Here is a 27,888-nt window from a genome sequence, read left to right as displayed (position 1 = left end):
TGATGCATAGCAATGAGAGGGGAGAGTGTTGTCCACGTACCCTCGCAGACCGAAAGAGGAAGCATTAGCACAACGCGGTTGATGTAGTCATACGTCTTCACGATCCGACCGATCAAGTATCAAATGCACGGCACCTCCAAGTTCAGCACACGTTCAGCCCGACGACATCCCTCGAACTCCGATCCAGCCGAGTGTTGAGGGAGAGTTTCGTCAGCACAACGGCGTGGTGACGATGTTGATGTTCTACCGACGCAGGGCTTCGCCTAAGCACCGCTACAGTATTATCGAGGTGGACTATGGTGGAGGGGGGCACCGCACATGGCTAAAAGATCAACTTGATCAATTGTTGTATCTATGGGGTGCCCCCCTACCCTCGTATATAAAGGAGCGAGGGGGTGCGGCCGGCCATAGGAGGAGGCGCGCCGGAGGAGTCCTACTCCCACCGGGAGTAGGACTCCCCCCCCCCTTTCCTAGTTGGATTAGGACTTGGGAGGGGGAAGGAGTGGAGGAGAAGGACGGAAGGGGGCGCCGCCCCCCTCTCCTTGTCCTATTCGGACTAGAGGGAGGGGCGCGTGGCCAGCCCTTGCCTCCTCTCCTCTCTTCCACCTAGGCCCACTAAGTCCCATTAAGTTCCCGGGGGGGTCCGGTAACCTCCCGGTACTCCGGTAAAATCCCGATTTCACCCGGAACACTTCCAATATCCAAACATAGGCTTCCAATATATCAATCTTCATATATCAACCATTTCGAGACTCCTCATCATGTCTGTGATCACATCCGGGACTCCGAACAACCTTCGGTACATCAAAACATATAAACTCATAATATAACTGTCATCGAAACGTTAAGCGTGTGGACCCTACGGGTTCGAGAACTATGTAGACATGACTGAGACACGTCTCCGGTCAATAACCAATAGCGGAACCTGGATCCTCATGTTGGCTCCTACATATTCTACGAAGATCTTTATCGGTCAGACCGCATAACAACATATGTTGTTCCCTTTGTCATCGGTATGTTACTTGCCCGAGATTCGATCGTCGGTATCTCAATACCTAGTTCAATCTTGTTATCGGCAAGTCTCTTTACTCGTTCCGTAATACATCATCCCGCAACTAACTCATTAGTTGCAATGCTTGCAAGGCTTAAGTGATGTGCATTACCGAGAGGGCCCAGAGATACCTCTCCGACAATCGGAGTGACAAATCCTAATCTCGAAATGCGCCAACCCAACATGTACCTTTGGAGACACCTGTAGAGCTCCTTTATAATCACCCAGTTACGTTATGACGTTTGGTAGCACACAAAGTATTCCTCCAGCAAACGGGAGTTGCATAATCTCATAGTCATAGGAACATGTATAAGTCATGAAGAAAGCAATACAACATACTAAACAATCGGGTGCTAAGCTAACAGAATGGGTCATGTCAATCACATCATTCTCCTAATGATGTGATCCCGTTAATCAAATGACAACTCATATTTATGGCTAGGAAACATAACCATCTTTGATCAACAAGCTAGTCAAGTAGAGACATACTAGTGACACTTTGTTTGTCTATGTATTCACACATGTATTATGTTTCCGGTTAATACAATTATAGCATGAATAATAAACATTTATCATGATATAAGGAAATAAATAATAACTTTATTATTGCCTCTAGGGCATATTTCCTTCAGTCTCCCACTTGCACTAGAGTCAATAATCTAGATTACACAGTAATGATTCTAACACCCATGGAGCCTTGGTGCTGATCATGTTTTGCTCGTGGAAGAGGCTTAGTCAATGGGTCTGCAACATTCAGATCCATATGTATCTTGCAAATCTCTATGTTTCCCACCTGGACTAGATCCCGGATGGAATTGAAGCGTCTCTTGATGTGCTTGGTTCTCTTGTGAAATCTGGATTCCTTCGCCAAGGCTATTGCTCCAGTATTGTCACAAAAGATTTTCATTGGACCCAATGCACTAGGTATTACACCTAGATCGGATATGAACTCCCTCATCCAGACTCCTTCATTTGTTGCTTCCGAAGCAGCTATGTACTCCGCTTCACACGTAGATCCTGCCACGACGCTTTGTTTAGAACTACACCAACTGACAGCACCACCGTTCAATGTAAACACGTATCCGGTTTGCGATTTAGAATCGTCCGGATCAGTGTCAAAGCTTGCATCAATGTAACCATTTACGATGAGCTCTTTGTCACCTCCATAAACAAGAAACATATCCTTGATCCTTTTCAGGTATTTCAGGATGTTCTTGACCGTTGTCCAGTGATCCACTCCTGGATTACTTTGGTACCTCCCTGCTAGACTTATAGCAAGGCACACATCAGGTCTGGTACACAGCATTGAATACATGATAGAGCCTATGGCTGAAGCATAGGGAACATCTTTCATTTTCTCTCTATCTTCTATAGTGATCGGGCATTGAGTCTTACTCAACTTCACACCTTGTAACACAGGCAAGAACCCTTTCTTTGCTTGATCCATTTTGAACTTCTTCAAAACTTTGTCAAGGTATGTGCTTTGTGAAAGTCCAATTAAGCGTCTTGATCTATCTCTATAGATCTTAATGCCCAATATATAAGCAGCTTCACTGAGGTCTTCCATTGAAAAACTCTTATTCAAGTATCCCTTTATGCTATCCAGAAATTATATATCATTTCCAATCAGCAATATGTCATCCACATATAATATTAGAAATGCTACAGAGCTCCCACTCACTTTCTTGTAAATACAGGCTTCTCCAAAAGTCTGCACAAAACCAAATGCTTTGATCACACTATCAAAGCGCTTATTCCAACTCCGAGAGGCTTGCACCAGTCCATAAATGGATCGCTGGAGCTTGCACACTTTGTTAGCTCGCTTTGGATCGACAAAACCTTCCGGTTGCATCATATACAACTCTTCTTCCAGAAATCCATTCAGGAATGCAGTTTTGACATCCATTTGCCAAATTTCATAATCATAAAATGCGGCAATTGCTAACACGATTCGGACAGACTTAAGCATCGCTACGGGTGAGAAGGTCTCATCGTAGTCAATCCCTTGAACTTGTCGAAAACCTTTCGCAACAAGTCGAGCTTTGTAGACAGTAACATTATCGTCAGCGTCAGTCTTCTTCTTGAATATCCATTTATTCTCAATTGCTCGCCGATCATCGGGCAAGTCAACCAAAGTCCATACTTTGTTCTCATACATGGATCCCATCTCAGATTTCATGGCCTCAAGCCATTTTGCGGAATCTAGGCTCACCATCACTTCTTCATAGTTCGTAGGTTCATCATGATCTAGTAGCATGACTTCCAGAACAGGATTACCGTACCACTCTGGTGCGGATCTTATTATGGTTGATCTACGAGGCTCAATAGTAACTTGATCTGAAGTTTCATGATCATCATCATTAACTTCCTCACTGATTGGTGTAGGTGTCACAGAAACCGGTTTCTGTGATGAACTATTTTCCAATAAGGGAGCAGGTACAGTTACCTCATCAAGTTCTACTTTCCTCCCACTCACTTCTTTCGAGAGAAACTCCTTCTCTAGAAAGTTTCCGAATTTAGCAACAAAAGTCTTGCCTTCAGATCTGTGATAGAAGGTGTACCCAACAGTGTCCTTTGGGTATCCTATGAAGACACATTTCTCCGATTTGGGTTCGAGCTTACCAGGTTGAAGCTTTTTCACATAAGCATCGCAGCCCCAAACTTTCAGAAACGACAACTTTGGTTTCTTGCCAAACCACAGTTCATAAGGCGTCGTCTCAACGGATTTAGATGGTGCCCTATTTAACGTGAATGCGGCCGTCTCTAAAGCATAACCCCAAAACAATAGCGGTAAATCAGTAAGAGACATCATAGATCGCACCATATCTAGTAAAGTACAATTACAACGTTCGGACACACCATTACATTGTGGTGTTCCGGGTGGCGTGAGTTGCGAAACTATTCCGCATTGTTTCAAATGTACACCAAACTCGTAACTCAAATATTCTCCTCCACGATCAGATCATAGAAACTTTATTTTCTTGTTACGATGATTTTCAACTTCACTCTGAAATTCTTTGAACTTTTCAAATGTTTCAGACTTATGTTTCATTAAGTAGATATACCCATATCTGCTTAAGTCATCTGTGAAGGTGAGAAAATAACGATATCCGCCACGAGCCTCAATATTCATCGGACCACATACATCTGTACGTATGATTTCCAACAAATCTGTTGCTCTCTCCATAGTACCGGAGAACAGTGTTTTAGTCATCTTGCCCATGAGGCATGGTTCGCAAGTACCAAGTGATTCATAATCAAGTGGTTCCAAAAGTCCATCAGTATGGAGTTTCTTCATGCGCTTTACACCGATATGACCTAAACGGTCGTGCCACAAATAGGTTGCACTATCATTATCAAATCTGCATCTTTTGGCTTCAACATTATGAATATGTGTGTCACTACTATCGAGATTCAATAAGAATAGACCACTCTTCAAGGGTGCATGACCATAAAAGATACTAGATGATACCCCGCACGTTGTTGTAGGAATATTTTGCAACATATTTCAATGTGATTCGTTGTATTAAACATGAATATTTGAAGTAATAATATAAAAGGCTAACAATAAAAATACATATAATTATTGTGCTTGATTACTATTTAATTGTAAACTGTTTATTAAATGTATATAGCATAATAGAATGAAAACCCTCATGTATGTTGCATGTTGAGATAGGTCTTTTTTCCATGCAAGTCATGATGAAGTGGCATGCTTGCATGTTGAGAGACATATGATAGTGGGGGTGGGCCTTTTTTCATGCATGTTGTATGATGATGTGGCATGCTTGCATGTTGAGAGAAATAGTTAATGGGGGCTAGCTATTTAGATATAGAAGATTACTCATATAAATAGAACAACCATTATTCTCTGATTTAAATGAATAACCGTCTCGCATCAAACAAGATCCAGATATAGTGTTCATGCTCAACGTTGGCACCAAATAACAATTATTTAGGTCTAATACTAATCCCGAAGGTAGATGTAGAGGTAGCGTGCCGACCGCGATCACATCAACTTCGGAACCATTTCCCACGCGCATCGTCACCTCGTCCTTAGCCAATCTTCACTTAATTCGTAGCCCCTGTTTCGAGTTGCAAATATTAGCAACAGAACCAGTATCAAATACACAGGTGCTACTGCGAGCATTAGTAAGGTACACATCAATAACATGTATATCACATATACCTTTGTTCACCTTGCCATCCTTCTTATCCGCCAAATACTTGGGGCAGTTCCGCTTCCAGTGACCAGTTTGCTTGCAGTAGAAGCACTCAGTTCCAGGCTTAGGTCCAGACTTAGGTTTCTTCTCTTGAGCAGCAACTTGCTTGATGTTCTTCTTGAAGTTCCGCTTCTTCTTACCTTTGCCCTTTTTCTTGAAACTAGTGGTCTTGTTGACCATCAACACTTGATGCTCCTTCTTCATGTCTACCTCCGCAGCCTTTAGTATTGCGAAGAGCTCGGGAATTGTCTTATCCATCCCTTGCGTGTAATAGTTCATCATGAAGCTATTGTAGCTTGGTGGCAGTGATTGGAGAATTCTGTCAATGGCGCTATCATTCGGAAGATTAACTCCGAGTTGAATCAAGTGATTATTATACCCAGACATCTTGAGTATATGCTCACTACAGAACTATTCTCCTCCATCTTGCAGCTATAGAACTTATTGGAGACTTCATATCTCTCAATCCGGGCATTTGCTTGAAATATTAACTTCAACTCCTTGAACATCTCATATGCTCCATGACGTTCAAAACGTCGTTGAAGACCTGGTTCTAAGCCGTAAAGCATGGCATAATGAACTATCGAGTAGTCATCAGCTTTGCTCTGCCAGACGTTCATAACATCTGGTGTTGCTCCTGCAGCAGGCCTGGCACCCAGCGGTGCTTCCAGGACGTAATTATTCTGTGCAGCAATGAGGATAATCCTCAAGTTACGGACCCAGTCCGTGTAATTGCTACCATCATCTTTCAACTTTGCTTTCTCAAGGAACGCATTAAAATTCAACGGAACAGCAGCACGGGCCATCTATCTACAATCAACATAGACAAGCAAGATACTATCAGGTACTAAGTTCATGATAACTTTAAGTTCAATTAATCATATTACTTAAGAACTCCCACTTAGATAGACATCCCTCTAATCCTCTAAGTGATCACGTGATCCAAATCAACTAAACCATGTCTGATCATCACGTGAGATGGAGTAGTTTCAATGGTGAACATCACTATGTTGATCATATCTACTATATGATTCACGCTCGACCTTTCGGTCTCCGTGTTCCGAGGCCATATATGTTATATGCTAGGCTCGTCAAGTTTAACCTGAGTATTCCGCGTGTGCAACTGTTTTGCACCCGTTGTATTTGAACGTAGAGCCTATCACACTCGATCATCACGTGGTGTCTTAGCACGAAGAACTTTCGCAACAGTGCATACTCGGGGAGAACACTTATACTTTGATAATTTAGTGAGGGATCATCTTATAATGCTACCATCAATCAAAGCAAGATAAGATGCATAAAAGATAAACATCACATGCAATCAATATAAGTGATATGATATGGCCATCATCATCTTGTGCTTGTGATCTCCATCTCCGAAGCACCTCCATGATCACCATCGTCACCAGGGCAACACCTTGATCTCCATCATAGCATCGTTGTCGTCTCGCCAATCTTATGCTTCTACGACTATTGCTACTGCTTAGTGATAAAGTAAAGCATTACAGGGCGATTGCATTGCATACAATAAAGCGACAACCATATGGCTCCTGCCAGTTGCCGATAACTTGGTTACAAAACATGATCATCTCATACAATAAAATTTTGCATCACGTCTTGACCATATCACATCACAACATGCCCTGCAAAAACAAGTTAGACGTCTTCTACTTTGTTGTTGCAAGTTTTACGTGGCTGCTACGGGCTTAGCAAGAACCGTTCTTACCTACGCATCAAAAACCACAATGATAGTTTGTCAAGTTGGTGTTGTTTTAACCTTTGCAAGGACCGGGCGTAGCCACACACGGTTCAACTAAAGTTGGAGAAACTGACACCCGCCAGCCACCTGTGTGTAAAGCACGTCGGTAGAACCAGTCTCGCGTAATCGTACGCGTAATGTCGGTCCGGGCCGCTTCATCCAACAATACCGCCGAACCAAAGTATGACATGCTGGTAAGCAGTATGACTTATATCGCCCACAGCTCACTTGTGTTCTACTCGTGCATATGACATCTACACATAAAACCAGGCTCGGATGCCACTGTTGGGGAACGTAGTAATTTCAAAAAAATTCCTACGCACACGCAAGATCATGGTGATGCATAGCAACGAGAGGGGAGAGTGTTGTCCACGTACCCTCGTAGACCGAAAGCGGAAGCGTTAGCACAATGCGGTTGATGTAGTCGTACGTCTTCACGATCCGACCGATCAAGTACCGAACGCACGGCACCTCCGAGTTCAGCACACGTTCAGCCCGATGACGTCCCTCGAACTCCAATCCAGCCGAGTGTTGAGGGAGAGTTTCGTCAGCACAACGACGTGGTGACGATGTCGATGTTCTACCGACGCAGGGCTTCGCCTAAGCACCGCTACAGTATTATCGAGGTGGACTATGGTGGAGGGGGGCACCGCACACGGCTAAAAGATCAACTTGATCAATTGTTGTATCTATGGGGTGCCCCCCTGCCCTCGTATATAAAGGAGCAAGGGGGGTGCGGCCGGCCATAGGAGGAGGCGCGTGGGAGGAGTCCTACTCCCACCGGGAGTAGGACTCCCCCCCCCCTTTTTCCTAGTTGGATTAGGACTTGGGAGGGGGGAGGAGTGGAGGAGAAGGAAGGAAGGGGGGCGCCGCCCCCTCTCCTTGTCCTATTCGGGCTAGGGGGAGGGGCGCGCAGCCAGCCCTTGCCTCCTCTCCTCTCTTTCACCTAGGCCCACTAAGGCCCATTAAGTTCCCGGGGGGTTCTGGTAACCTCCCGGTACTCCCGTAAAATCCCGATTTCACCCGGAACACTTCCAATATCCAAACATAGGCTTCCAATATATCAATCTTCATGTCTTGACCATTTCGAGACTCCTAGTCATGTCCGTGATCACATCCGGGACTCCGAACAACCTTCGGTACATCAAAACATATAAACTCATAATATAACTGTCATCGAAATGTTAAGCGTGCGGACCCTACAGGTTTGAGAACTATGTAGACATGACCGAGACACGTCTCTGGTCAATAACCAATAGCGGAACCTGGATGCTCATATTGGCTCCTGCATATTCTATGAAGATCTTTATCGGTCAGACCGCATAACAACATATGTTGTTCCCTTTGTCATCGGTATGTTACTTGCCCGAGATTCGATCGTCGGTATCTCAATACCTAGTTCAATCTCGTTACCGACAAGTCTCTTTACTCGTTCCATAATACATCATCCCGCAACTAACTCATTAGTTGCAATGCTTGCAAGGCTTAAGTGATGTGCATTACCGAGAGGGCCCAGAGATACCTCTCCGACAATCGGAGTGACAAATTGAAAGCACAAGTGCTCCCTAGGTGGTTTTGATAATTGATGACAACATATCTCTTGTTGGACTAACACTTCTATCTAGCATGTTTCAGATAAGTTCAATAATGGAGTGGCATGGACTAAAGGTTGTGGGAACTCCTTCAAGATGCTAAGGACAAGGGATTGGCTAAAGCTTCAAGCTCAAGACTCTTCACTTTTACATTTTAGTGATCCAAGATCACATTGAGTCCATAGGAAAAGCCAATACTATCAAGGAGGGATGAGGTGTTGCTTAATGAGCCTCTTGCTTCATGTGCTTAATGATATGCTCCAAAATCCTCAACTACTTTCCCATATCCACATATGACCTAAACCCTAAGCCAAACTCGGTCCTACCGATTCTTCCTATCCGGCGCCACCGAGTTTCACCTGTCATAAGCCACTGCCAAACCCTAATCAGTTCGGTCTCACCGATGGGATCTCGGTCTCACCGAGATGGGCTTGCAAACTCTCTGCTACCCATTGCAATATTCTCGGTCCCACCGAGATATGCAATCGGTCCCACCGAGTTTGCTTGACCAAATCTCAGTTTCACTTATTACCCAAATCGGTCCCACCGAGTTTGACTAATCGGTCAAACCGAGTTTTGGATTTACCCTAACCCTAGCACATTGGTCCCACCGAGTTGATCCAGTCGGTCCCACCAAAATCTCTAACGGTCACTAGGTTTACATTTTTGGTCCGACCGAGTTTATTGATTTGGTCCCACCGAGATTGGAAAACTGTGTAACGGTTGGATTTTGTGTGGAGGCTATATATACCCCTCCACCTCCTTCTCATTCGAAGAGAGAGCCATCAGAACACACACACCATTCCAACTCATATGTTCTGAGAGAGAACCACCTACTCATGTGTTGAGATCAAGACATTCCATTCCTACCATATGAATCTTGATCTCTAGCCTTCCCAAGTTGCTTTCCACTAAAACCCTCTTTCCACCAAATCCAAATCCTATGAGAGAGAGTTGAGTGTTGGGGAGACTATCATTTGAAGCACAAGAGAAAGGAGTTCATTACCTACACACCATTTGTTACTTCTTGGAGAGTGGTGTCTCCTAGATTGGCTAGGTGTCACTTGGGAGCCTCCGACAAGATTGTGGAGTTGAACCAAGGAGTTTGTAAGGGCAAGGAGATCGCCTACTTCGTGAAGATCTACCGCTAGTGAGGCAAGTCCTTCGTGGGTGATGGCCATGGTGGGATAGACAAGGTTGCTTCTTCGTGGACCCTTTGTGGGTGGTTGCTTCTTCGTGGACCCTTCGTGGGTGGAGCCTTGTGTGGACTCGCGCAACCGTTGCCCTTGGGTGGAGCCCTTTGTGGACTCGCGCAACCGTTACCCTTCGTGGGTTGAAGTCTCCATCAATGTGGATGTAGGATAGCACCACCTATCCGAACCACGAGAAAAACATCCGTGTCTCCAATTGCGTTTGATCTCTCCAAACCCTTCCCTTTACATTCTTGCAAGTTGCATGCTTTACATTCCGCTGCTCATATACTCTTTGCATGCTTGCTTGATATGTATTGTGTGTGTTGAAATTGTGCCTAAACTCCACTTAAACCAAAAAGCTTAAAAATTGCAACTTTAGCACTAAGTGTCTAATCACCCCCCTCTAGACACATCTACTTCTAGATCCTACAAGTGGTATCAGAGCTTTGGTCTCCATTACCTTGGTTTAATCACAATTGGAGGAAGATGGATGTGTCTACTCTAGGGAGTCTAAGACATAGAGTGCCTATTCTTGATGGAAAGTATTTTCATGAGTGGAAAAATGAGATGCTTGTAATCTTCAATCAATATCATTTGAACAAGTATATTGCTAGCCCTTGTGCACCCCATATTGATCCCTTGCATCCTACCCTAGATGAAGATATTGACATGATTCGCAATCTTAGAACTATTGAGCTCATCATTAGAGGATTGCCCAAAAATTTTATTGCTAGTTTGCCTACTCAAAATTGCGCCTATACTATATGGAAATTTCTTGAGGAACGGTTTCCCAATCATTCCTTAAAAACTTTGGATGAAATTCTCCATAAATCTATTGCCTTGAGTAAGATGAACTCTAGTGATCCTAGTTTTGGTAAATGTCTTCTTGAACTTGCCAATCTTAAGCACGCTAAAGGAGATGTTGGAATCATTAATGATATCATATTCAAAGCTATAAGAATTCATAAAAGTAACCACTTTGATCATTTATCTAATGAATTGCCCTCTCTAGGAAATGATGAATCACAAGATCATGATGAACATGAATATTATGATGATGATGATAGTGACTTCAATCTCGATGATGCAATGAGACATTTTGGTCTTATGGCAAATCTTCGGGGATATGAATCAGGAGGAAAGGAATGGGTTCTTGATAGTGGATGTACTGATCATATGACCGGAGATGAAGAGATGTTTCGTGAGCTTGCTGAAAACAACGGCCCTCGAAAATATGTCACCTTTGGTGATAATTCAAAGGGTAAAGTGGTTGGCCTTGGTAAGGTGGCCATCTCACATGATAGTTCCATTCAAAATGTCATGCTCGTTGAATCTCTTGGCTACAACTTACTTTCAGTATCTAGACTTGCTGATTTCGGTTTGAATGTCCTATTTACTGAGGTAGATTGCCAAGTATTTTGTCGAGACAATCATAAAATGGTCTTTACGGGTATGCGTAGAGGTGATCTTTACATTGTCGATTTCTCTAAAAAGGCACAACCTAAAACTTGCTTTGTTGCTAAATCCTCAAAAGGTTGGTTGTGGCATAGACGACTAGGTCACGTTGGCATGAGAAACCTTGACAAGCTTAATTAAAGGAAATCATATCCTTGGAGTTAACGATGTCATATTTGATAAGGATAGACTTTGCAGTGCTTGTCAAGCAGGTAAACAGGTTGGAGGAAGACATCCTGTGAAGAACATCATGACCACAAGGAGGCCACTCGAGCTACTTCACATGGATCTTTTTGGTCCCAACGCCTACAAGAGTCTCGGTGGAAATTCTTTTGGTCTAGTTATAGTTGATGATTTTTCAAGATTTACGTGGGTGTTCTTTCTTAATGACAAGTCGCAGGTCCAGAAGATCTTCAGAAACTTCGCTAGGAAGGCCCAAAATCAGTTTGATGTGAAGATCAAGAAGGTTCGGAGTGACAACGGAACGGAGTTCAAGAATGCAAATGTGGACACCTTTCTTGACGAAGAAGGGATTTCACACGAGTTCTCGGCCACATACACACCTCAACAAAATGGAGTTGTTGAGAGGAAGAACCGGACGCTCATCGAAATGGCAAGAACGATGCTTGATGAATACAAGACGCCAAAGCACTTTTGGGCAGAAGCGGTCGAGACAGCTTGTCACGCAACAAATCGCTTATATCTTCACAAGCTACTCGGCAAGACGGCACACGAGCTTCTCACCGGTAACAAACCCCAAGTTGGATACTTTCGAGTATTCGGCTCAAAGTGCTACATTCTTGATAAGCATCGTCGTTCAAAGTTTGCTCCTAAATCTCATGAAGGTTTTCTACTTGGTTATGGATCAAACTCTCACACTTACCGTGTCTACAACAATTTCACCCGAAAGGTTGAAGAGACGGTAGATGTGAAGTTTGATGAATCTAATGGCTCGCAAGTAGAGCAATTGCCAATTGATGTAGGAGACAAAGACCCTTCAGAAGCAATTCGAGACTTGTCCATTGGCAAAATTCGTCCAACGGAGGTGAAGGAGAGTACTTCATCCGTCCAAGTGGAAGCTTCTACTTCACGACAAGGTGAACCAAGAATCGACACGGAAGCATCCACAAGTGGGACACATCAAGATGAAGAAAACGAGGAAATACGTCAAGACGAACATCAACAACCTCCTTCTCCACCACGACAAGAGAACGACGATGTCAACAATGAAGAAGGCCAAGAAGAAGAACAAGATGAAGAAGATGTTCAACGAAGACCCAAGCAAAAGCTCTCACGAGTTCGAGCAAGAATTGCCAAAGATCATCCCGTCGAGCAAATCCTCAATGATATACAAACCGGGAGAATCACTCGCTCAAAAACTCGTTTAGCTAACTTTTGTGAAAACTATTCATTCATCTCTAGCATTGAACCAATGAAGGTTGAAGAAGCATTGGAAGATCCGGATTGGATAAACGCCATGCATGAAGAGCTACATAATTTTGAGAGAAACCAAGTTTGGACATTGGTTGAGAAGCCCAACAACAACCACAACATCATTGGTACCAAATGGGTGTTTCGCAACAAGCAAGATGAAGATGGACAAGTGGTCTGCAACAAAGCATATCTCGTCGCCCAAGGATACACACAAGTCGAAGGTATGGACTGTGGTGAGATGTATGCTCCCGTTGCTAGACTTGAGTCCATTTGCATCTTACTTGCCTATGCTAATCACCATAATATCACCTTGTACCAAATGGACATTAAGAGTGCTTTTCTAAATGGAGAAATAGAGGAGGAAGTTTATGTCAAACAACCTCCCAGCTTTGTCAATCCTAAGAAACCAAATCATGTTTACAAACTTAACAAAGCTCTTTATGGTCTTAAACAAGCTCCTAGAGCATGGTATAAATGCTTGACCAAGTTCCTTACTACAAGTGGTTTTGAAATTGGTAAAATTGACTACTCTTTTTACTAAAAGGGTTAATGGAGAACTATTTGTATGCCAAATTTATGTTGATGACATCATATTTGGTTCAACTAACCCTCTCTTTAGTTAAAAGTTTGGAAAGCTAATGTCAGAGAAGTTTGAGATGTCTATGATGAGTGAACTCAAATTCTTTCTTGGGTTGCAAATCAAGCAAACTAAGGAAGGTACATTTGTCTCTCAGACAAAGTACACCAAGGACTTATTCAAGAAGTTCAATATGCAAGAATGCAAAGGTATGTCTACACCCATGCCTACTAGTGGACATAATGATTTAACCAAAGATGGTGAACCAGTTGATAAAAAGGTTTATCGCTCTATGATTGGTTCATTGTTATACCTATGTGCTTCACGTCCCGATATTATGCTAAGTGTATGCATGTGTGCACGATATCAAGCTGCTCCTAAAGATTGTCATCTTAAGGCTGTGAAAAGGATAGTGAGATATTTAATCCATACACCAAATTTTGGCATTTGGTATCCTAAGAGGTCTTCTTTTGATCTTGTTGGCTATTCCGACTCGGATTATGCCGGAGACAAGGTTGATAGAAAGTCCACTTCGGGTACTTGTCAATTTCTTGGTAGATCTCTTGTGTCTTGGTCTTCCAAGAAACAAAACTCGGTATCCTTATCCACCGCCGAAGCTGAATACATTGCCGCTGGTTCATGTTGCGCTCAATTACTTTGGATGACTCAAACTCTTAAAGATTATGGGATTTATGTGAAACATGTTCCACTGCTTTGTGACAATGAAAGTGCTATCAAAATTGGTCATAATCCTGTACAACATTCTCGAACTAAGCATATTGAAGTTCGTCATCATTTCATTCGAGATCATGTTGCTAAGGGTGACATCAATCTTAAGCATGTTCGCACCGATAAGCAATTAGCGGATATATTCACTAAACCGCTTGATGAGAAAGTGTTTTGCAGGTTGAGAGGAGAATTGAACATCATTGATGCTTCGAATTTGGAGTAGAAACTCCATTGGATACATGCAAGACATGAGCTTATGACTAATCCATGATGTATCTCTTATGATAACTATCTTATGTCTTGGATATATTTGCACCTTGCATGTTGTCTAACCCATGTAGGTGCTTGGTTGAATCTAATTCCATGAGATTGCGACTCACTCACATCTTGAGCAATCTCTACAAGACCAAGACTCTACACAATAGTGGTTGAAGACAAGGAAGCACAAAACCATTCAAACATATCCTTTGACAAATTCTATATTAAGCTTCATGATTGTCATTTTTGGATACACAAGTGCTCTTCCTTGCAAGAACTAACCCATGTAGGTAGATGAACTCAAACTCCAGGTGGTGCTCCCAACTCTTGATGAACTACATCAACCTTGAGCACCCACACAAGTTCAACTACATGAGCAAGAACTACATCACTACCCAAGGTATGTTATTCCATCCTTGAGAAGCTTTACTCCAAGACATGAGTCAAAGCAACTCAACAAGATGTGAATACAACAAAATGCTTAAACGAAAAATGGTAACCCCATTTTGAGCTTAAACGATGAGTATGACCTATGATCAAGTGTCCTCACTTGACTCCTAAGTCAATATACTCTAACATAGGTGACTATGTCACCGCCCAATTCTAGATGAAGTTCTCTTGTGTTCTTTTCTGAGTTATTGCATGTGTTCCTTGCATATTTGTTTCCTTCTCTCTCAAACACAAAAAAACTTCATCTAGAAACTTTCACTCTTTTCCTTTTTGTTCTTGTTCTGCATATTTCTGCATCAAATTCCTTGCAAATCCTTCAGCTAATTCATTGCAAATCTTTGTGAGATCTTACTTGACTAGTGAGCTGAGGTGACAAGTGTTTTTCTCTGTGTAAACTCGGTTTCACCGACTTGCAAATTTCGGTCCAACCGAATCTTTTCGGTACCACCGAAATATGCCACTTGGTGCCACCGACTTTGCAATCAGAAAAACAGTTTGCCACTTGTTCTACATTTCTTCTGATCCAGCTCCACTCAATGAATCTTGTCCTCCACAAGCATCACAATTTTATCCTCTGCTTTGTGCTGAATCTCAAGGACCAAACCTATTCGACGGATTCCAGGAAAAACCTTCTTGGAAATTGATGTCAAAGGGGGAGAGAGATCACATCAAAGCTTGTAGGAGAGAGAGATCACATCAAGGGAGAGAAACAGTCTCAAGGACCAAACCTACAAGAGAGAAAGTATTAAGGGGGAGAGAGAGACCTCAAGGGGGAGAGAAAGTCTCAAGGATCCCAGATGTTGTTAAGGGGGAGAGAGAGATTTCCAGGGAGAAAAAATACTCAAGGATCCCAGATGCTTGATGTCCAAGAGGAGAGATGCCACATGTCTTTTTGGGGGAAAAACATGTTCATATGAACTCATTTGAATTAAGTTCTGTTCATATCCTTCAGCTCTGATTTTCTGTTTCCTATCTTCTCCCAATATCCCATGCAAGATTCAGAGGGAGCAAGACACCTAAGGGAAAAGAAATCAGCCAAATTCATTGCATATCTTTATTCTTGGGGACATGTTGAATCCAATGTGGTACCTTGTACTCACTCTCTACATGTCATCCCAGTCTTGGTATTCTTGTGGTTTCTTTTGTTTGCTTTGGCTAGTGGACGTACCTGTGTTATCTAACCTTGTTTGTGCAGGTTCATTCCATCTTAAGCCAACTCGAGACCACAAGGTAAGTATATGCATCAAAATCATGAGTATGAGGAGTTGTTGCTTATGTACATACTGTTTGCAAGAAGGACTCATGAGCATGAAGGTATTTTCCTTGATAATCTTTTGCTCTGATGCATATGGCCAAGATACATGTAACACATTGCGTACTCTGTCATGATTATGCTCTCACATGCCTCTATATTTCATATTTACATGAGTGCATACATGTAGGGGGAGCCTATGCTTGCTACATGTTCCTCCAAAGCTTTACTTGATGTTCTTTATATCTTTATCTAAAGCTTTGATGTATGTTGCCATCAATTACCAAAAAGGGGGAGATTGAAAGCACAAGTGCTCCCTAGGTGGTTTTGATAATTGATGACAACATATCTCTTGTTGGACTAACACTTCTATCTAGCATGTTTCAGATAAGTTCAATAATGGAGTGGCATGGACTAAAGGTTGTGGGAACTCCTTCAAGATGCTAAGGACAAGGGATTGGCTAAAGCTTCAAGCTCAAGACTCTTCACTTTTACATTTTAGTGATCCAAGATCATGTTGAGTCCATAGGAAAAGCCAATACTATCAAGGAGGGATGAGGTGTTGCTTAATGAGCCTCTTGCTTCATGTGCTTAATGATATGCTCCAAAATCCTCAACTACTTTCCCATATCCACATATGACCTAAACCCTAAGCCAAACTCAGTCCTACCGATTCTTCCTATCTGGCGCCACCGAGTTTCACCTGTCATAAGCCACTTCCAAACCCTAATCAGTTCGGTCTCACCGATGGGATCTCGGTCTCACCGAGATGGGCTTGCAAACTCTCTGTTACCCATTGCAATATTCTCAGTCCCACTGAGATATGCAATCGGTCCCACTGAGTTTGCTTGACCAAATCTCAGTTTCACTTATTACCCAAATCGGTCCCACCGAGTTTGAGTAATCAGTCAAACCGATTTTTGGATTTACCCTAACCCTAGCACATCGGTCCCACCGAGTTGATCCAGTCGGTCCCACCGAAATCTCTAACGGTCACTAGGTTTACATTTTCGGTCCGACCGAGTTTATTGATTCGGTCCCACCGAGATTGGAAAACTGTGTAACGGTTGGATTTTGTGTGGAGGCTATATATACCCCTCCACCTCCTTCTCATTCGAAGAGAGAGCCATCAGAACACACACACCATTCCAACTCATATGTTCTGAGAGAGAACCACCTACTCATGTGTTGAGATCAAGACATTCCATTCCTACCATATGAATCTTGATCTCTAGCCTTCCCAAGTTGCTTTCCACTAAAACCCTCTTTCCACCAAATCCAAATCATATGAGAGAGAGTTGAGTGTTGGGGAGACTATCATTTGAAGCACAAGAGCAAGGAGTTCATTACCTACACACCATTTGTTACTTCTTGGAGAGTGGTGTCTCCTAGATTGGCTAGGTGTCACTTGGGAGCCTCCGACAAGATTGTGGAGTTGAACCAAGGAGTTTGTAAGGGCAAGGAGATCGCCTACTTCGTGAAGATCTACCGCTAGTGAGGCAAGTCCTTCGTGGGCGATGGCCATGGTGGGATAGACAAGGTTGCTTCTTCGTGGACCCTTTGTGGGTGGTTGCTTCTTCGTGGACCCTTCATGGGTGGAGCCCTGTGTGGACTCGCGCAACCGATGCCCTTGGGTGGAGCCCTGTGTGGACTCGCACAACCGTTACCCTTTGTGGGTTGAAGTCTCCATCAACGTGGATGTAGGATAGCACCACCTATCCGAACCACGGGAAAAACATCCGTGTCTCCAATTGCATTTGGTCTCTCCAAACCCTTCCCTTTACATTCTTGCAAGTTGCATGCTTTACATTCCGCTGCTCATATACTCTTTGCATGCTTGCTTGATATGTATTGTGTGTGTTGAAATTGTGCCTAAACTCCACTTAAACCAAAAAGCTTAAAAATTGCAACTTTAGCACTAAGTGTCTAATCACCCCCCTCTAGACACATCTACTTCTAGATCCTACACAAATCCTAATCTCGAAATATGCCAACCCAACATGTACCTTTGGAGACACCTGTAGAGCTCCTTTATAATCACCCAGTTATGTTGTGACATTTGGTAGCACACAAAGTGTTCCTCCGGCAAACGGGAGTTGCATAATCTCATAGTCATAGGAACATGTATAAGTCATGAAGAAAGCAATAGCAACATACTAAATGATCGGGTGCTAAGCTAACGGAATGGGTCATGTCAATCACATCATTCTCCTAATGATGTGATCCCGTTAATCGAATGACAACTCATGTCTATGGCTAGGAAACATAACAATCTTTTATCAACAAGCTAGTCAAGTAGAGGCATACTAGTGACACTTTGTTTGTCTATGTATTCACACATGTATTATGTTTCCGGTTAATACAATTCTAGCATGAATAATAAACATTTATCATGATACAAGGAAATAAATAATAACTTTATTATTGCCTCTAGGGCATATTTCCTTCACTTCAGGATGGCTCCTCCAACGCGTCAGAATCCGCCACCACCTCCACCTCTGGAGGCATGGCAAGCTGTGATGGCAGCCACCAATGCCAACACTCAGATGCTTTTGCAACTCTTGCAAGAGCGCAACCAAGGGCAAGGCAACCAAGGAAATCAAGGCCAAGGCAACAATCAGCCTCAGTTTGCTACCCTCAACCAGTTCCTCGCAAACCAGCCGAAGTCCTTCAGCAACTGTGTCGAAGCCACAGACGCCGATGATTGGCTTGTGGACATCTGCAAGAATTTTGAATGTAGCAATGTCAGACCTAAGGACTTTGTCAAGTTTGCTTCGTTTCAACTCAAGGACCAAGCTGCTGAGTGGTATCAACAATACAGAGATTCCAGAGGAGGACGTGTGATTACCTGGGATGATTTCCGCTGAGACTTTAAAGCTCATCACATTCCACCAAGTGCGGCTGAGAGCAAGCGTGAGGAGTTCCACAATCTCAAGCAAGGCAGTATGTCTATGTATCAATACAATATCCAGTTTCAGAAACTTGCTCGCTTTGCTAAACAAGACGTCCCTGATGAAAAGAGTATGATCTATCAATTCAGAGGTGGCCTCAAGGAGGATCTGCAGTTAGCTCTCGTGCTTCTTGAGCCGACCAAGTTCGATCAATTATATAACATGGCACTAAAGCAAGAAGGTGCTCAGCTCAAGTGTGAGGCATCTAAGAAGAGAGTCAGGGATGCAATTCAATCTTCCTCTTCATCACAAGTGGCAGCTAAGCAATAGAAGTTCTGCTTGCCTCCTCCTCCGTTTCGCCAGCCCTACCAGCAGAAGAGCACAGGTGGCAATGGATCTTCCCACCAACCCAACCCAGGCTATCAGAACAAAGCTCAGTCTCACACTCCAAGGTCAAGTGCTCCTTATCACCGTCCGCTCTTAGAGGTTACTTGCAACAAGTGTCAGCAGAAAGGGCACTATGCAAACAAGTGCTTCAACCAAAGGTGCCTTCCGCCTCCTCCTCCTCCTGTGAGATCTGCCAGCGATGCAGTGGTCAATCATAATTCCAAGTCTGCAAGGTGAACATGATGAACGCAGCTCAGGCAGAGAATTCTTCATAAGTGATCATGGGTAACCTTCCTGTTAATGACTTTCCTGCAAAAATCTTATTTGATACTGGTGCATCGCATTGTTTCATTTCAGGACCTTTTGCATCGAAGCATGAGTTGGTTTTCCAAGATTTGCCTAGACAGTTGTTAGTTGTCCCTCCGGGTAAATTCATGAATGCAAGCTCCATGGTTCTGGATGTTTCTATCAAGATGGGGAACTATAAATTTCTGTCTTCTCCAATTGTTCTTGGTGACTCGAATATTGATCTAATTCTCGTCATGGACTGGCTTTCTAAGCACAAGACTCATCTTGATTGTGCTGCCAGGCAGATTCAATTGGCACACTCTTCTAAGGATGTGATCATCTATGCCGCTCGTGATGATACCATTCAACTGTTCTCTCTGAATGAGAAAGGCGAGTTGAATGCCATCTCTCAGATTCCAGTCGTTTGTGAATGTCAAGACGTCTTTCCAGAAGAGCTTCCGGGAATGCCTCCTCACCGGCCAGTTGAATTCGTTATCGATCTTGAGCCTGGCACAGAACCTGTTTGTGAGCGTCCTTATAAGCTTGGACTAGAAGAGTTGAAGGGGTTGAAGAAACAACTTGATGAACAAGAGCGTATGGGTCTGATCAGACTGAGTTCATCTCCATGGGGTTGTGGTGTTCTTTTTGTCAAGAAGAAGGATGGAACAGAACGACTCTGCGTCGACTATCGTCCATTGAACAAGAAGACAATAAAGAACAAGTATCCACTTCCCAACATCAATGAGCTTTTTGAGCAACTTAAAGGGGCCAAAGTATTCTCCAAGCTTGACCTCCATATGGGTTATCATCAGATTCGCATTCATGAACAAGATATCCCCAAGACAGCATTCAGAACAAGCTATGGTTCTTATGAATATACTGTCATGTCTTTTGGCCTTGTCAATGCTCCTCCAACGTTCTCTCGCATGATGAACTTCATATTCAACCCTTACACAAATGATTTCGTCCTGGTGTATCTCGATGATATCTTGTTCTTTTCCAAGAATAAGGAGGATCATGCCAAGCATTTGAGATTGGTACTCGACAAACTCAGAGAGCATCTATTCTATGCGAAGTTTTCCAAGTGTGAGTTCTGGCTTGACGAAGTTATTTACCTTGGTCATATCATCTCCGCCAAGGGCATCGCTGTTAATCCCGAGAAGGTGTCTGCAATTGTGAATTGGGAGCCTCCTCAGAATGTCAAGCAGCTCCGCAGTTTTCTTGGGCTTGCAAGCTATTGTGGAAGATTCGTTGAGAATTTCTCTAAGATTGCAAAGCCTCTTTCCAGCCTCCTCCAGAAGCATGTCAAGTATGTCTAGACACCTGAGTGTGACATTGCTTTCAACACCCTCAAAGAGAAGTTAGTCACAGCTCCTCTCTTGACTCCTCCTGATGAATCCAAGCCATTTGAAGTTTTCTGTGATGCCTCCTTACAAGGTCTCAGTGTTGTGTTAATGCAAGAGAAGAAAGTTGTGGCTTATACCTCTCTCAAGTTGAAGCCCAACGAAAGGAACTACCCCACTCATGACCTTGAGTTGGCGGCAGTTGTCCATGCATTATTAACGTGGAGACATCTCTTGTTGGGAAGGAAAGTGGACATCTTCACAGATCATAAAAGCCTCAAGTACATCTTCACTCAACCCAACCTCAACCTCAGGCAGACTCGTTGGGTCGAAATGATTCAAGAATACAATCCGAGTATTGAATATAATCCGGGCAAGGCCAATGTCATTGCAGATGCTTTGAGCAGGAAGGCTTACTGTAACAGCTTAATTCTCAAGCCCTTCCAACCGGACCTTTGTGAAGCTTTCCGCAAACTGAACCTCGAAGTTGTTCCTCAAGGCTTTCTTGCCAACCTCCAAGTCTCTCCTACTTTGGAAGGTCAAATTCGTGAGGCACAACTCCTAGATTCCATGGTGAAGAAGGTGAAAACTGGGATTGCCAAGAGCCAACCCAAATACAAGTGTTATCGCATTGATGACAAAGACACTCTATTCTTCGAGGATCAAATTGTGGTTCCTAAAGGTGATCTAAGTAAAGTCATTATGAACGAGGCGCACAATTCCCTTCTATCCATTCATCCTGGAAGTACGAAGATGTACCATGACCTCAAGCAGTCGTATTGGTGGACTCGAATGAAGCGAGAAATTGCTCAATTCGTGAATGAATGTGATGTCTACAGAAGGGTGAAAGCAGAACACCAATGGCCAGCTGGTCTCCTCCAACCTCTTGCTATTCCAGAATGGAAGTTTGACCATATTGAAATGGACTTCGTGACTGGATTTCCCAAGTCCAAGCGTGGAAATGATGCTATCTTCATTGTCATCGACAAGCTTACAAAAGTGGCGCATTTCCTTCCAATCAAAGAACCTATCACAGCAGCTTAGCTGGCAGAGCTATACACCTCCAGGATTGTATCTTTGCATGGCATTCCACATATGACATCTTTAGATCTTGGAAGCATTTTCACATCTAAGTTCTGGGACTCCTTCCAGAAGGCCATGGGCACCAACATTCGCTTCAGCACAACTTTCCATCCTCAAACTAGTGTCCAAGTCGAGCAAGTCAATCAAATCCTTGAAGATATGCTCAGGGCTTGTGTCATTTCCTTCGGTATGAAGTGGGAAGATTGTCTTCCATATGCCGAGTTCTCCTACAACAACAACTTCCAAGCAAGTTCGGGAAAGGCCCCATTTGAGATTCTCTATGGAAGAAAGTGTCGTACTCCTCTCAATTGGTCAGAGACTGGTGAACGCCAACTTCTTGGCAATGACTTAAACACATAGGCTGAAGAAATGTGCAAAGTCATCCATGAAAATCTCAAAGTTGCGCAATCGCGCCAGAAGAGTTACTATGATAGCAAGCACCGTGACTTGGCTTTCGAGATCGGAGACCATGTCTACCTCCGCGTCTCTCCAATGAAAGGCACTCGTCGCTTCGGTATCAAAGGGAAGCTTGCCTCGAGATATGTGGGTCCTTTCAAGATCATCGGCAAAAGAGGTGACCTCGCCTATCAACTTGAGCTTCCGTCCAACTTTGCAAACGTGCACGATGTGTTTCACGTGTCACAGCTTCGCAAGTGCTTCAAGACTCCTGAGCGCACCATCAACTTCGAAGTGATTGATCTTCAAGAAGACTTGTCTTATCATGAGCATCCCGTTGCTATTCTTGAAGATACTGAGCGCAAGACTCGCAACAAATCTATCAAATTCATGAAAGTGAAGTGGTCACACCATTCCGACCAAGAAACCACCTGGGAAGGTGAGGATCACCTTCGTTCCGAATATCCAGAGTTCTTTCAGTCCTAGATCTCAGGACGAGATCCTCTTGTAGTGGTGAAGTGTTGTAACACCCCGGATGTAACTTGCCATATTTGTAACTCCGACTCTTGCCATTTTCGGCTTTAAGTTATGAGATTTCCCTTCGTGGTTGGGTTTTGTATTTGTTTTGCATTTTGTTCATGTCATGCATTTCATATCATGTCATCATTGCATCGCATTTGCATTCGTGTTCGTCTCATGCATCCGAGCATTTTCCCCGTTGTCCGTTTCGCAATCCGACACTCCCACATGCACCGGTGCACCCCTCTTGTCTCTTTTCATGAGAGGGTGTTAAACATTCTCGGAATGGACCAAGATTTGCCAAGTGGCCTTGGTACACCACCGTTAGACCGCCTGTCAAATTTCGTTCCATTTGGAGTCCGTTTGATACTCCAACGGTTAACCGGGTAACCGCAAAGGCCTCTTGTGTGTTGCAGCCCAACACCCCTCCAAAACAGCCCAATAACCCATCCAAACCACTTCCATGTCCTCCGTCGTCGGATCACGATCGTGTGGGCGAAAACTACACCTCATTTGGACACTCCTACCTCCTCCTACCTATAAATATGTGATCCCCTCCGAAAATTCCGGGTCCAAATCCCTAGCCCCGCTCCCCTCCACCGCCGGACGTGTCCGGATCCCACCGGACAAGTCGTCGCCGCCGCCCCGCACCAAGCAGGGCGTGCCACGTGTCGCCCGGCCAGCCCCGCTGCCGCGGCCCGGCCAGCCCGAGGCAGGCCCGCCCGGCCCATCGCCGCCCAACGCTATCCCAACCGCCGATCGCACCGGCCGCCGCCGACCACCCCGCGCCGCCCGCGCCTTCGCCGTCGCACCGCCGCCGTCGTCGTCGCCGCCTCACCGCGCCCAGGCCGGGCGCCTGCTCCACCGCCGTCTCCGCCGCCTCCGGCCGTCAACCCGCGCCTCCCTCGCCGGCGTCCTTCCTCCGGCGAGATCCAGTCGTGCATCGGGAAGCGTGCAAACCCTATGTTGACCCCGATTTCGTCTAAGTCTTTCTTCTGCAATATTTTTATGCCATGTTCATCTTGCCATATCTTGATGCACGTAGATCCAAATGATGCATATGATTTATCGATTTGTTCGTCTCGTTGATCTCTTCATGTTAGAATCTTTTCCATGCATGTTCATGTTCATTATGATGCCATTTTCATTGATGCAAGAGTACTATAAAATGTTAGGAGCTGGTACTTATCAGATCATGAGGATTTGTCATTTTTGTTGCATTTGATGTGTGCATCATATGAGTCTGAGGTCTACATGAGTTTTGAAGTACACCATGCCATCTTTACAGATATGCTTGTCTTGTGTTTTTGTGATCTATGTGGTGACTATCACAAGCATGCAAAGTAGCCTCCGCAATGTTGCTATTTTCAGGGACTTTGGATTTTGCTATGTCCTTTTCCTACTGTTATTTTGATGCCATGTAAACTTGATCCTACAGTGAGATCCAGGCTTATTTTGAGATACTTCAGTAAGGGTGTTTTGAACATGTGGTTATGCTATAACCATCCATGCCCCTGTTTGCAATTTAGGAGTTGTCTAGCATGTCTTGTTCTTGCTCTACTTTTGCTATAAAATGTTCCTGGCAGAATGTTAACATGTTGATCAATTTTGCCATGGTTGTTGCTAGTGATCCATGCATCCTATGAACTTGCTCTTGCCATGGTTAGCTTCATGAACATGTCAGCTTGTTGTTGGTATGCTTGTTCTGTCATGAAATGCTTTGTGGTGAGTGGTTTGAGCTCGCAAAAGATGCTATCATAATTATGTTTATGACATGCTCTGTTTTTCTGCTAAGTCTGAAACTGTTAATAAAACTCATGATCAGTAAGGGACTTTTGATCTATGCATTTAGTAGAATCATGCCATGCCTTTGTTTGCTATGATATGGTCATGTAGCATGTCGTTTGCTTGCTCTAAATTGTTGTTTCGCTCTATCTCTATGTCGCACTACCTACCACTTGCTATATCATGCCACCCATATTGCCATGTCAAGCCCCTAACCCACCTTTCCTAGAAACCATTGTTTGGCTATGTTACCGCTTTTGCTCAGCCCCTCTTATAGCGTTGCTAGTTGCAGGTGAAGATGAAGATGAAGCTTGTTCCATGTTGGAACATGATTATTGTTGGGATATCATTATTATATCTTATTTACTTTAATGCATCTATATACTTGGTAAAGGGTGGAAGGCTCGGCTTTATGCCTAGTGTTTTGTTCCACTCTTGTCGCCCTAGTTTCCGTCATACCGGTGTTATGTTCCTTGATTTTGCGTTCCTTACGCGGTTGGGTGTTATGGGAACCCCTTGACAGTTCGCTTTGAATAAAACTCCTCCAGGAAGGCCCAACCTTGGTTTTAACATTTTCCACCTAAGCCTTTTTTCCCTTGGGTTCCATGGACTCACGGGCCATCTTTATTTTAAACCCCGGGGCCAGTGCTCCTCTGAGTGTTGGTCCAAACTGGGCAATGTCCGGCGCCCCCTAGGCAACCAGGGTCTATGCAAACCTGACGTCTGGCCAATCTGGTGTGCCCTGAGAATGAGATACGTGCAACTCCAATCGGGATTTGTCGGCACCGGTGGCTTTGCTGGCCTTGTTTTACCATTGTCGAAATGTCTTGTAACCGGGATTCCGAGACTGGTCGGGTCTTCCCGGGAGAAGGAATATCCTTCGTTGACCGTGAGAGCTTGTGATGGGCTAAGTTGGGACACCCTTGCAGGGTATAAACTTTCAAGAGCCATGCCCGCAGTTATGTGGCAGATGGGAATTTGTTAATATCCGGTTATAGAGAACTTGACACTTAACTTAATTAAAATGAATCAACTGCGTGTGTAGCCATGATGGTCTCTTTTCGGTGGAGTCCGGGAAGAGAACACGGTCTCGTGTTATGCTTGATCGTAAGTAGCTTCAGGATCACTTCTTGATCACTTATAGCTTCTCGACCATGTGTTGCTTCTCTTCTCGCTCTTATTTGCGTAAGTTACCCACCATATATGCTAGTGCTTGCTGCAGCTCCATCTCACGACCCCTTTTCCTACCCATAGCTTAAATAGTCTTGATCTCGCGGGTGTGAGATTGTTGAGTCCTCGTGACTCACAGATACTTCCAAACATTTGCAGGTGCTGAGGATACCAGTGCAGGTGATGATACCGAACTCAAGTGGGAGTTCGACGAGGATTCGGGACGTTACTATGTTTCTTTTCCGGATGATTAGTAGTGGAGCCCAGTTGGGACGATCGAGGATCTAGCATTGGGGTTGTCTTCCTTTATTTTGGTTCCATAGTCGGACCTTTTATTGTACCTTGGATGATGTATGGACTATTTATGTATTGTGTGAAGTGGCGATTGTAAGCCAACTCTTTATCCCTTTCTTATTGAGTACATGGGATGTGTGAAGATTACCCCTCCTGCGACAAGCCTACCATGCGGCTATGCCTCTAAGTCACGCCCTGACACGTGGGAGATATAACCGTATTGTGGGTGTTACAGCAGTACAATAAAAAAGATTGATATCCCAAATGGAAGGGTATGCTACTTAGTAGTTTACTCTTTTAGTTTTTGGATTCATGAAGTTGATAGAAGGTTGCATGATGTGCAGTTCTTTTGCTTATGTTCTTTGACTTTTAGGTTGGTTTTATCATTGGAAAAGCTGGAGAAACTGTAAAGTATCTCCAAGCTCAGTCAGGGGCAAAGATCCAAGTAACAGGGGACATGGATGTTCAACCCGGCTCACAGACAAGATCAGTCGATCTTTCGGGCACTCCTGACCAGATAAACAGAGCTGAGGAGTTGATAATTGGTGTTCTTGCAGAGGTATTGTGCTACCTTTTTTATGGTCAGGACTTCACATTTAGTTGGGCATTCATTTATTCAACCATACGTGTCGTGTGACCTTCTGCAGGCTGATGCTAGATCATCTGGCACTATCTCTAATCGGAAGTACAACGCAGCTCAACCTGGTGCTGAGCAATTCCAAATGCAAATTTCTAACAATAAGGTAAACTGGTTGCTTTCTAGAACTAGGATTGCTTGTCAGACATTGAAAATCATACCACGCCCCAATATAGCAATGAGGGTGCCTTGTAAGCTTCACAGCTTCATGGACCAGTTTCTTTGGTCGTAAAAAACCTTGCCTATTACTTTCCATGTCTTACTGATTTTTTTTTCTTCTTTCAGGTGGGTCTAGTTACTGGTAAGGGTGGTGAGACTATAAAATCCATGTAGGCCAAATCTCAAGCTTGTATACAGGTTTGTGAAAATTCTTATTGTGAAGTCTGAACATAAATTTGCTAGCTGCAAGTTACTTAGCACTTCATGATGTGTTCTGTTGTTGCTCATTCTTTTCCAGCTTTCTTATGATTTAGCAAGTAAATTAGAATCCAAGTTCTGAGTTTGCTCAATTATAAGTAGAACTCATGCTCCTTTTGTCTTCATAACTTTCTATTCTATTATTATCCTTTCACACCTGCATCTCCTTGTTAATTAGTATTTTATATTTTGTAATCATTTCCATTAGTAATAATAATAGTAATATTTCATTTGTCCTCACAAATCCTTTTACAGGTCATTCCTTTGCATTTGCCTCCTGGTGATACTTCAACTGAAAGAACATTGTATATTGATGGTACTGCACAGCAAATTGAAATAGCAAAGTAGCTTGTGAGTGAGGTCACCAGTGAGGTCAGCTTTCTTTCTCTTTTCATGCCACTTCCTAATTGGTGCAGCTATTTGTTATTTACCAGTGTTTAAATCATGTGGGTTTGATTACATTTTTTTGCACTTCATACTGTGTTTTTGTCCTGATTTATATTTCCCTACTTGACCTATCTTTTCCATTGTTTGCTTTGAATTCTTCTCTTTAGTTATGATATGCCCTATATTCTTCATGCTCATTGGTTTCGCGTGATGAAGAATATGAGCTGGCCACCAAGGAAGGAACTTTAGTCTTCTTGAATTTCTTCGCCGGCGGCAGCTGAGACCATTCAAAGTCCTGCTTGAAACCCATTCGCTTTA

At 43.6% G+C, this 27,888-nt stretch overlaps 1 protein-coding gene across 1 annotated transcript in view; it reads left to right on the top strand.

Annotated features, from left to right (window-relative positions):
- The window catches only part of LOC123129586 (far upstream element-binding protein 3-like), a 32,017-nt gene extending 4,486 nt beyond the window's left edge, over positions 1 to 27,531 (top strand). Inside the window, exons 2-5 of the mRNA XM_044549693.1 lie at positions 25,995 to 26,015; positions 26,503 to 26,688; positions 26,777 to 26,872; positions 27,439 to 27,531. Of these exons, the coding sequence (XP_044405628.1) occupies positions 25,995 to 26,015; positions 26,503 to 26,688; positions 26,777 to 26,872; positions 27,439 to 27,531 (396 nt within the window). The remainder of the gene's footprint in view (positions 1 to 25,994; positions 26,016 to 26,502; positions 26,689 to 26,776; positions 26,873 to 27,438) is intronic.
- The last annotated feature ends 357 nt before the right edge of the window (positions 27,532 to 27,888 follow it).

This window comes from Triticum aestivum, chromosome 6A (assembly GCF_018294505.1).
Source record: "Triticum aestivum cultivar Chinese Spring chromosome 6A, IWGSC CS RefSeq v2.1, whole genome shotgun sequence".
Lineage (NCBI taxonomy): Eukaryota > Viridiplantae > Streptophyta > Magnoliopsida > Poales > Poaceae > Triticum > Triticum aestivum.
Note: the sequence above shows the minus strand (reverse complement) of the source record. Positions and strands in the feature narration are given on the sequence as shown.